Consider the following 12,290-nt stretch of genomic DNA (forward strand, 5'->3'; position numbering starts at 1 on the left):
CTGAAGTTTTCCCTTTTTACTCACTTTTATGCATACTAATAAAGAAGTAGTATAAGAGTACTAACATCCAGCACTTATTTCATAGCACTTCTAGAGCATGGTATAGCCATCAGGCATGCTCTCCCTTCTGCCACACATAAGCACATACCTAGGCTTCCCATGCCCACAATCCTGAAGAGGCAGCAATCTACCAACAGCAACTGCACTGGGGCCCAGCCAGGTTCCTTAACCACCAGGAAGAGCAGCCTGACGAAGAAGCTGTCAGAGGCCTCAGGCTACAGCCAAGACAGACTACAAGGGAGTTGCAGCTGCTCTTCTGTCCGTAGCCTGATCCCTCCCTTTTGCATGAACTTGTGTGAGGCTGTTGATTTGCAGCAGTAATTGTGCTTTTTGAGTGGGTGAGGTGGATGTGAAGAAACTTCCCTTTTTTAAAGGGCCAATACTTGAATGGGATTGAAAAGACTGTTCAGAAGAAAAAAAAAATCTTAGGTGATGCTGGGGCAGAAGGGAGAAGAGATTTGTACAGAGTGTTGATAATATGTAGTGGTGAGATCCACATGTATATTTTTAAAGAATTAAACATTTTCTTTCAGAGTGAGGGATTTGATAAGTGGATAAGAATGGCACTGTCAGTTTGGAGACTTTATTCCCAGTAGCAGCTGATCACATGGCATGGATAGAGGACAGACTCCTTTTGAACCTCATTCCAACTTTTCAGCTAGAGCTTGGCAGTCCTGCAGGGTTTGAGACCAATTTGATAGCCTGCTCTCAGAGACTGCTGAGGGAACATAAAATGTATTGCCAACAGACCACTGTGAATAACCTGGTTGGACTTTCCGATGACATTGTTTCCATCATTATTAAGACAGGCCCCTAGGCAACCTCTCTCCTGGTTTCACCCACACATTACACCACTGTTTACAGATGATTTGCACCAGATGAAGGAAGAGGAGAGCCTGTTAGAACACTGGTAAGGGAGTCATGTTTTAAGTTTGATGAATTACAACAAAATGTTCCCAGTGTTATGCCATGACTGTACAGAAGACAAATAAAGGTCTATTGGCAGATGCTACGCTGGAGGAAAAGATGCATACAGTGGAACTGTTCTGATGGGTTGATAATAAAGTAAAGGAACCCGGATAAATTATCACCCACATTTTCTTCAAGAAAAAAATTCCTCATGACAAGAAAATCTGTTTCAAACTGAGGCAAAACTTGAGAAGACAAACACAAGGTCTATTCTGTTTGAATTTCTGGCATTACTTTGCTCTGTGTCTCTATTCTAGGACCTTACTAATGCAGCACAGCGGATTGACCTAGACTCTTACTTGTGATTGGTGCCTGCACGCATGAGGGCTAACTGGCTGAACCTCAATCCAGATAAGATAGAGATAATGTCAGTAGATTTGAGAAGTAGCCAGGAAGAACTGGAAGGAATTAAATCAGCACTCTTGCTGAGAAAACGTGACAACCATTTGTTATAGGATGTCCATAGTTCAGGGGTCTTGCCAGACTCCAACTGCTGCTAGATATTCAGGTGCCAGCTGCAGCCGGACAAGCTTTTCCATCTGTTCCCAGTAAGACTAGAACGACCATACCTTCCACATGCAGATCTTGCAACATTTATCTGGGCCTTTGTCACTTTTAGACAAGGCCTCTATATTGTTTCTTATGCAGGGCTGGATCTTGAGATTGCCCAGAAACTGAAGCTAGTGCTGAATACAGGACTCCATTTACTAATTAGAGCTTCATGTTGAGAGCAAATACGAGATGCTCAAGGAAGGTTACTGACTGCCTCTCAGTGTCTAGATGGAATCAGACATGTTGGTTTTGGCCTATATAGCTCTAAATGGTTTAGGTAACCAGGTCCTGAGAGACTGTCTGTCCCCTTGCTGTACTGCCTCACCCACAATCAGTGGAGGCAGCTGACATGGAGCTTCTCTGCTATGAACAGGAAAGAATGTCCCCTGTGCCATTTTCCTTGACTTTAAAATTCATCTCCGCCCTCAGGTTGCCAGAGCCCAGCTCAGTTAGCCTTCCATATACCTGCAAAGCCAACCATCTCTCTCAGGCATCTAGGGCCATGGCTACACTGGCGCTTTACAGCGCTGCAACTTTCGCGCTCAGGGGTGTGAAAAACACACCACCCTGAGCGCTGCAAGATACAGCGCTGTAAACAGTGCCGCAGCGCTGGAAGCGCGGCTCCCAGCACTGCAAGCTACACCCGTAGAGGACGTGGAGTACGTGCAGCGCTGGGAGAGCTCTGTCCCAGCGCCAGCGCTGCGACCACACTCGAAACTTCAAAGAGCTGCCGCGGCAGCGCTTTGAAGTGCAAGTGTAGCCATACCCTAGGAGTGGATGAGTTGAGGCTCTGGGGAGGGGAGGGAAGGATAATTGAGAAGCCAGCTCAGATGAGCATTTAAGAACTAAATGAATTAGTCTATTGGGAAATATTTGTAATACTTTGATAATGTGGAATTTTAACTGATTAAAAAGGCACCTAAATATTGTTTTTATAAGCAGTAAATAAGTGTCCAAACAAACAGGAGTCACACCCAAGTGCTTTACACATGGACTTCCCACAGAGCCAGAGGAGAAACTCAGATGGTATATTACAACAGTGATTCCCACCTCTCTCCACCCCTGTTTGGTGAAGTCCTTCACACAACAGAGTGAAAACCCATGAGTTTAAAAGAGCCTCAACAACATTTGCCATGATACAAAAGAAATACATGCCGGGTTATGAGATTATGACACTTGCTTGAATATCTCCCAGCTCCAAGCAAGTATACACAAGCATTTAACACTGCACCACTAAAATTATTTTTAATGCCATAGTTAAGTTCTAATCCTGTGCCAGTTACACAGTCCATAACCTGTCAGGCAATTAAACTGCTCCCTCAATCCAAGTAATTTAATGAAGTGTTCTTGTGGCACTTAAGCACTGAGAGCTCTCAGCCTTCAGCTTTAAACCTCTCAATGCAGCCAAGTCATGCTGAAAGCATTTTAGAAAGTGAGTTTTATAAAAGGAGTGATGTAGCTAGCAAAAGGTTCTGACCAAGTATTGCGGGTAATTGCACAGGTCTAGTCACACACACACACACACTTAAACATTTTATACAAGCACTAACAACAAAAAATGCACTAATGTCATCTGCACTTCTCAGCTATGTGCAGCGAGAGGGGCTAAAGTGAAGGTGTACAGATATCTAAAGTGACAGAACACCTTGCTGTGCATTCTTTTATTACATGCACACCTGATCATTTATTTAAATCTGTATAACATGAGATTAGTTGTGATGAACACAGCACAAGGCATGATTCAGACCACGAATGTATTACAGATATGAAACGATCTGTGGAAATAAAAACTCACTTTAAAGAAGCCATGTCAAAGTTAAATTAATACGCTAACAAAATATAAAGAAAAGCAAAAGCTGGTGAAAAGTCATTTTACTCAGATGGACAATATCTTGGACCGGTCCAAAGTGCTTAAACACAAATACTCGTTTCCACTGAAGTTATCTCTTGTCCCAATCCCCTCCCAATAGCAAAAAAGTTAAGTGTAGAGGCCATATCTCATTAACCAGGGTTCAGTCAAAAGAGTGAACCTTTTTTGCTGTTATTTCTACTTCAGGGGGAAGGGAGAAGAGGAGGAGGAGGAGGAGGAAGGGCTTGCCAGAATAATATAAATAAGTTCTCAGTCTGCAAAGTCCACATAATTCTTCATATTTTCCTCCAAAATAAATGCTACTTTCTTTATATTAATAGCAGCTCACAGCCCAGCACCCATGCACTGCTTTCCAAAACAGACCACACAGAGTAAGCTAAGTCCCTGTCAAGAAACAGAATTCGTTCTCAATAGTCCATGAGACCAACAGTGAAAAGTGATTTCAAAGTGTCAAGATCAGTGTTATTTTAACAGAACACACAAACGGGCCTCCTACTCAATAGGTGCAGAACCAGAGTTCTACTCAGAACTAAAGTTAACAGGTCATGTGTGCCAAATGAATCAATAATGTGCTTAACATATTAAATCATAATTCTATGCAGGGCTTCATTTCTCTTCAGAACAGAGAGCTACCCATACCCACTTCCAACCAAAATGCTACTGCAGAACAGCATTTCTATGCTGTGGGAAAATTTGCCCTTCTCCTCCAGTTCTTTTACACAAATACCCTGGTGGCAGGGAAAGGGAAAGCAAGTCACAAAAAATAAGTTCATTCTCTTCATTTACAGGTGATGCTGAGGTTCGTAGTGCTGCTGGCTTGCAGTGCTAGATGGACCTAGAAAGCAGATAAGGGAGTAAACCTAGTCCCTGGAAGGCCAAAGAACTAATCAGAAAAGTGGTTGAGAGTTTGGGGACACTGAGGGCTTGTCTACATCAGAAAGTTGCAGCGCTGGTGAGGGAGTTACAGCGCTGCAACTTAGGAGGTGTACACATCTGCAGGGCACCACCAGCGCTGCAACTCCCTGTTTGCAGCGCTGGCCGTACTCCCGTTTTGTCTCGGGTGTAGAGGATCCAGCGCTGGTGATCCAGCGCTGGTAATCAAGTATAGACACTTACCAGCGCTTTTCTTGACCTCCGTGGAATAAGCAGGTATCCCAGCATACCTGAGGAAGCCTCCGGTAATCAAGCTGGTCTCCTTTCCCGGTTTGCTCTCGCGTTCCCCGAACCCGAGCAAGCAGGTCTCCTTCCCTCCGGTTTGCAGGGTGGTTCCGGGAACGCGAGAGCAAACCGGGGAAGGAGACCAGCTTCGCCGCGGTTTGCTCTCGCGTTCCGCGAACCACCCTGCAAACCGCAGGGAAGGAGACCTGCTTGCTCGGCGGTTCGGGGAACGCGAGAGCAAACCGGGGAAGGAGACCAGCTTCGCCGCGGTTTGCTCTCGCGTTCCTCGAACAAGCAGGTCTCCTTCCCTGCGGTTTGCAGGGTGGTTCGCGGAACGCGAGAGCAAACCGCGGCGAAGCTGGTCTCCTTTCCCGGTTTGCTCTCGCGTTCCCCGAAACCCCTTGAAGCCGCCCAACAGCGCTGCAGTGTGGCCACATCTAACACCACTTGCAGCGCTGGTTGCTGTAAGTGTGGCCACTCTGCAGCGCTGGCCCTATACAGCTGTACTAATACAGCTGTAACAACCAGCGCTGCAAAATTTTAGATGTAGACATGGCCTGAGGGTTGCTTCTTCAGTTGCTGCCACCAAATAAGAACTCAGCTACAGTTTTCACGAAAACAATGAGGAGTCCGGTGGCATCTTAAAGGCTAACAGATTTCATAGAATCATAGATTATAAGGGTTGGAAAGGATCTCAAGAGATCATCTAGTCCAACCCCCTGCTCAAAGCAGGACCAATTCCCAAATGGTTCCCTCAAGGATTGAACTTACAACCCTGGGTTTAGTAGGCCAATGCTCAAACCACTGAGCTATCCTCTCCCTCCTCCATGCCTCTAAAGAAATGTTTTGTTTTTTTAACCCACAAAAGCTTATGCCCAAATAAAATGGTTAGTCTTTAAGGTGCCACTGGACTCATTGTTTTTGTTGATAAAGACTAACACAGCTACCCCTCTGAAACTAGTTACAGTTTTGCTGCTCAGCACTTTTGACTTTTCCTCTAGTTTCCACCGCTAGAACAGTTGCGGTAAGGCCCTCAAGATAACCTACATGCTGAAGATATACACTGTTGTGGCAGCCATGCTGGTCCCAGCATATTAGAGAGGAGCAGGTAATATCTTTTATTGGATCAACTTCCGTTGGTGAGACACAAGCTTTCAAGCTTCCACACAGCTCTTCTTTACCCACCTTGTCTCCCTATACACTGAAGAGCCCAGCAAGAAGGGAACCAGGCAAGAGTCTTCCAGGTGGGCAGATGTAAAATACCCAAGAGAGAATTTAAGAACCTACAGTCCTGGCAATGGTGAATTTGAATCCTGCTTCCAGTAGGGGAATCAGAGACCTTCACTTCTGCTGCACAGAAAACCGGGGAGCAAAGCCAAGCCCCCTCCCAGCCCGGGCTAGATTTTACGATCTCCACCTTCACAGACGGTGCGAAGGCTCGAGGCCAAGCAGAGGAGCGAGCCAAGGCCAGAGCCACGACCCCGGGCCAGGAGCGGAAGAAGGAAGCGTCGGGGCCAAGCCGAGCCGAGCGGCTGCTCCGGAACAGGCCTCCACCTTGCGCCAGGCCAGGGGCAGGCAACTGGGGAAGCTCGAGGCAGGAAGGCCCGGCTGGGCCCCGCCCCGGACCCCGCGAGCCGGGGGAGCCCAAGGCCCCTCTGACAGGTCTCCAGCGCGGGCCTGCCCCTCCGCCCAAGGCGGGTCCCCCCGGCCTGGCCCTGGCGGTGACTCTCCGCCGCCACCCAGCCCGACGGGGACCCGCGGCCTCCTCAGCCCGCCAGCGCGGCCCCCCGCCCGGCCCGCCCCGCGGTACCTGCGCCCCCCGGGTCAGGCCGCGGCCGCTCAGCTGCCCGTGCCGGAGCTGGGCCAGGATGTTGGCCGCCCCCCTGCGGGCTCCGCGCCGGCCGCCGCCGCCGGGCCCCGGACCCCCCGCCGCCGCCATGGCCGCTCTCGCCGCTCGGCCTCGGATCGGACGGAGACAAACAGGGAGAAGCGCCCCCCTCCTCCAGCGCTTTGTACGGAGCGGCGCAGGGGCCTCCCCACAGCGCCTCCCGCCGGGCCCCGGCCGCACTGCAGGGCCGGGAGGAGCGAGAGGCAGCGCCTGCCCGCCCGGGGGCCGCTGGGAAACCTAGTCCGGACCCAGCCTGGGTGGGGAGATGGAGCGCATGCGCGCTGGCACCGTCTGTCGGTGACGTGTGCTCGGAGGTGCTGGGGTCTGTTCTCCAGATTCTAGCGTAGGGCTGTAGAGGGTACGGGGCAGGGCAACTCGGAGTGCCACCCTCACTGCAACGGTAACACCCAACACTGAATACCACCCTCACTGTAACACACACTGCTCTCACTGCAACACAACCCTCACTGTAACACCCAACACTGCAACACAACCCTCACTGTAACACACACCGCTCTCACTGCAACACCCAACACTGCAACACGACCCTCACTGCAACACCCAACACTGCAACACAACCCTCACTGTGACACACACCGCTCTCACTGCAACACCCAACACTGCAACACGACCCTCACTGTGACACACACCGCTGTCACTGCAACACCCTTCACTGCAACACAACCCTCACTGTAACACACACCGCTCTCACTGCAACACCCAACACTGCAACACGACCCTCACTGCAACACCCAACACTGCAACACAACCCTCACTGTAACACACACCGCTCTCACTGCAGCACCCAACACTGCAACACGACCCTCACTGCAACACCCACCACTGTCACTGCAACACCCAACACTGCAACACAACCAGGAGCGGCTCTAGGTATTTTGACGCCCCAAAGCACAGCAGGTAGGCTGCCTTCAGCGGCTTGCCTGTGGGAGGTCCCCGGTCCCGCGGATTGGTCGGCATGCCTGCGGGAGGAGGTCCGCCGAAGCTGTGGGGCCAGTGGACCCTCCGCAGGCAAGCTGCCGAAGACAATCTGCCTGCCACCCTTGCAGCGACCGGCAGAGTGCCCCCCGTGGCTTGCCGCCCCAGGCACGTGCTTGGCGTGCTGATGCATGGAGCCCCCTGAACACAACCCTCACTGGAACACACACCACCCTCCCTGCAACACCCAACACTGCAACACAACCCTCACTGTAACACACACCACTCTCACTGCAACACCCAATACCGCAACACAACCCTCACTGTAACACACATCACTCTCACTGCAACACCCAACAGCACAAATCCGTCACTTCAACCCCGTCCTCACTGTAACACCATAACACCACCCTCCCTGTAACACCCAACACTGCAACACAACCCTCACTGTAACACACACCGTCACTGCAAAACCCAACACTGCAACGCAACCCTCACTTCAACCCCTCCCTCACTGTAACACCACACCATCCTCACTGCAACACCCAACAGTACAAGACATCCCTCACTGCAACCCAGTCCTCACGGCAACACCACAACACCACCCTCACTGCAACACCCAACACTGCAACCCTGCCCTCACTGTGACACCACACACTACCCTCACTGCAACACCCAACAGCACAACACATCCCTCACTGCAACCCTGCCCTCACTGTGACACCACACACTACCCTCACTGCAACACCCAACAGCACAACACATCCCTCACTGCAACCCTGCCCTCACTGTGACACCACACACCACCCTCACTGCAACACCCAATACCGCAACACAACCCTCACTGCAACCCTGCCCTCACTGTGACACCACACACCACCCTCACTGCAACACCCAATACTGCAACACAACCCTCACTGCAGCCCTGCCCTCACTGTAACACCACTGCAACACCCATCACAACACAACCCTCACTGCAACACAACCCAAACCACACTGCAATACAGCACACAACACTGCAACTCACTATAGACCACTGCAGTACAATACCCCACAAACCATACTGCAATATAGTGCACAACACAACAGAATGCCACAAAACACACAACTCAGACTGCAGCACACAACACTGCATAATTGCAAAACATAAACACTACAAAACAGTAAAATACATTGCAACACAACACAGCCAGACATGCATAACGACACTGCAACACAGCACATAAAACTGCAGTACAGCACAAAACTGCAGCACAGGGCACAACATGTCATAGCACATTCTTGCACACCACAAAACCACCACACAACACAGCAACCCACATCACAATCCTGGGTGGGGTAGGCCAGGGCCCTGAGGTGCCACCGAGCATTCTCTCTCTCTTAGGTGTTTGACTGGTTCTTGTTCACACACTCAGGGTCTATCCGATCGCCATATGTGGGGTTAGGAATGAATTTTCCTCAGGGCAGATTGGCAGTGACCTTGGGGGCAGGAGGATTGCCTTCCTTTGCAGCATGTGAGTGCGGGTCACTTGCCAGAATTATCTGGGTAGATCTCAATTAATCATCTGTGTCCCACTGTAGGGGCCTCGGGCACTGGTGAACTTCGTCCCCTTCTGTTCTCAGCTTGGGGCACATCACAGTCTAGTCACTTGTGGGTGTCATTTACTTTGGTCTCATTTCAGCCATTGGGGTTAGTGTGTGGGCTCTTGATGGTGCTGATGGTCAGTGACATACAGCAGGCCAGACTAGATTCTCTAGTGGTCCCTTCTGGCCTTAAACCCTTAAGACTCTATGACATGCCACCCAACAGCTCCAAAGTACTACAAAATAACAACACAACACAAAGCACACAGCTGCTCTCAGCCCATTCAGCCACCATTATTATGAATCCTGTTTATTAGAGCGGTGCCTAAAGGTCAACCAAAAGTGGGGCTCATTGTGCCAGGCACTGTCCAAACGCAGATCCCTTCCCCAAAGCTCTTACAGTGTAAACAGTCAAGACAGACACCGGGTGGGGAAAGGGGTAGAACACACCAGCAGAGTGAACAGTGTGACGGCAGCAAACGACATCTGGCCTGATCAAGCAAAGAGACTTACAGAACTTCTGTCAGAACAGCTCTTTGAGGGAGCAGGAGGACTGCAAGCCAGGACTGAGGAAAAGTGTAGGGGCCCAACCCAGGACTGGAAGAGCTTGGTGACCAAAGGCGCTGACTCCGTCGGTGTGCCAGGGCTACCCAGAGGATTCGGGGGCCTGGGGCAAAGCGGGGGAGCTGCGGCGCTTGTACTCACCCAGAGTCAGTCCAGGTCTTCAGCAGCATTTCGGCAGTGGGGGGCCCTTCAGTCGCTCCGCGTCTTCGGCAGCACTGAAGGGCCCCCCACTGTTGAAATGCCGCTGAAGACCTGGACCGCCGCTAGGCCTAGGGCTCGTGGGGGCCCAAGGCAAATTGCCCCACTTGCCCGCCCCGGATTGCCCTGTGGTGCACCAGGGCCAAAGCACCCACGGAAAAAAACTTTGTGCTTAGAGGAGCAGCTGCAGATGCACTGCACAACTATATCAGAGGGCTTGTCTACACTACCAAGTTTTGTTGACAAAACTTATGTCAACACCCAAAAGTTGACAAAACAAAAATCGCCAAAGGGTGTTCACACTTACTTACTCTGTTGACAGACCATGTCCACACTGGGGACACCATCATTGACAGGGTAAGCAATGCACTGCAGGTATGTATCCCACAGTGCAGTGTTGTGGAAAGGAAGAGCTGATCCCTGCGCATCTTGGGATTCTCTCTGAGTTCTCCCACAGCCCCCTCAGCTGCCAAGAGCAGCATCATGAGTAGCTCTGTGAGCTCTCTGTGCCGAGGAATGGCATAGCAGCACAGCAGTCTGCCCTCTTCCCCCTGCAGTAGCAGTCTGCCTGCTGCTGTGTTCCTAGTATAGGGCAGGACAGGAGCATTCCAATGATTTGCTCTTTCTTTGTTCCCCAAAGGGAGCAGCACACAGATGCTTCCCGGAGCTTTGAAAGGAGAGGGGTGCATGCCTGCAAGGCAGTAGAGATCAAAACACTGAGCAGAGCAATCAGGGCAGGCATTGTGGGATACTGGTGGAAGCCAGTTCTGTCCACAAAACAATCAGCAGTGTCTACACTGGCTCTTTGTCGACAATAAAGGGAGAGGAAAAGACAAAAGTCTGTCATAGGCGTGGAAGTTTTTTGTTGCCAAAACTGGGCATTTTCGTGACAAAAGTCCCATTGTAGTGTGTATGCTCTTGCTGTTTTGTCGCCAAAAGGCAGTTTTTGGTGACAAAACTTGCCAGTGTAAACAAGCCCAGAGCCCAGGACTAGAAGATCAAGGGATGCTACAGATCAAGTCTATGATACAGCAGTAGAGTTATGTGGTGACCCAATATTTGACTAGCAGAAGGTACTGAAGGTCAGGACTTAGGTACATCATCAGAGCTGGGTCTGGAGTGGGACAAGTCATGCCTGGAGTAACAGACAATACTGTTAAGCAGTGTGGAGTGGCTGAAGCTTTACCCAGCACCTAACTACTCTATACTATGCTGCAATATGCTATAACCATGGCTATCAAACCTCAGCTACCCTGGCCAGCAAATTGACTCAATTAATTAAACTGCTATTTCTGTTCAGCTTTATATTTAAATATGTGACTGTGTATTACAGGTGGAATTTATAGCAATGCCTCGAGTTGCCTGACTCTTCCCATTATAAGAACCTGTTTTCAGTTGCTTATAACTTTGCCACACTTCAACTATCCAGGTTGAAATTTTCCACACTGGGTGTCTGCCTCAGGCTGACCTTTTCTGGAAAGTTTCAGGTAAAATAGTTCAGCCATTTCTCAGAATGAGGTTTAAGGAAAATTGCATTGTTTTGCCCACATAAAAAATTCTTACAGCTATTTCATCGAGAAGCTCAAGAGTTTCCATGCTTTGAGGCAAAGACCTGAAATTTGGCAGGGTGGGGAGATCATCCTGGGGCGTCCCCAGGAAAATTGCTCAAATTTGACCAAGTTATAAAGCTTTGAAAAAAATCTTAGTTTGCACATGCTCAGTAAACACTTGATAGAATTTGACATTTAAATTCCCTGAAGAATCCGTCAGCACTGAGCAGGCTTCAACCCGGGGTTGCAGGAGCTGACCAGGACTTTCCCTTTAGTTGCACCTTCTGAGAGGCAGGGGTCCTATGGAAAAAATAATTTGTGATCATGTAATTAACGACTATCATAATGCATGCATATGCCCAAAGAGGCCAACTTAAGGTTGCCCAAGGAACCTTAATTCTGGCAACCTTGAGTGGCTGACTTTGCAACCTTAGCTTTCATTTAACTTTGTGTTTTTGTATGTAATTTCTCATGTAAGCAGAATCAGGATGGACTCTACCCTGACATCTGGTGGTGAATTTCAGGGAGTGTGGAAAGGAATTTCACATATTTGCATTGGCACACCCACCCCACCTAGCATAGCCCACGGCAGCCTGGGATGGTTATTTTGACGGCTCTGGGATCCCCAATTTCTTTGTTATTGGGGCAGGAGGAAAAAAAAGTGCTGTCACCCTAATTATATGAATGAGGAACTACGAGACTGCTTTATGACAGAAATGACTCAACTTCAATTAAGTAGTACTTGCTAGACAAGGGACATGGGTTCCAAAACCCAGTGAATTGAGAGAGGTTGGGGACTGGTGTGTGTACCTGATGGTATGGCCTGCCTTTTGAGGGCCTGGAACACCAATTGCACATCCTCCTCTGTTAAAGAGTAGAGCTAATTTTGATTCCATTAGGCTTCCATCTAGAGACTGCTGAACTGAGTTCATGTTGGACCAATGGTGCACCAGCACCAGGG

General features: G+C 49.7%; 1 protein-coding gene across 1 annotated transcript in view; it reads right to left on the bottom strand.

Moving 5' to 3' along the window:
• Positions 1-6,578, bottom strand: part of TRPC4AP (transient receptor potential cation channel subfamily C member 4 associated protein) — a 65,003-nt gene extending 58,425 nt beyond the window's left edge. Inside the window, exon 1 of the mRNA XM_050917306.1 lies at positions 6,420-6,578. Within this exon, the coding sequence (XP_050773263.1) occupies positions 6,420-6,548 (129 nt within the window). The 5' untranslated portion in view covers positions 6,549-6,578. The remainder of the gene's footprint in view (positions 1-6,419) is intronic.
• Between the last annotated feature and the right edge of the window lie 5,712 nt (positions 6,579-12,290).

This window comes from Gopherus flavomarginatus, chromosome 11, assembly GCF_025201925.1.
Source record: "Gopherus flavomarginatus isolate rGopFla2 chromosome 11, rGopFla2.mat.asm, whole genome shotgun sequence".
In the NCBI taxonomy this organism is placed as follows: Eukaryota; Metazoa; Chordata; order Testudines; family Testudinidae; genus Gopherus; species Gopherus flavomarginatus.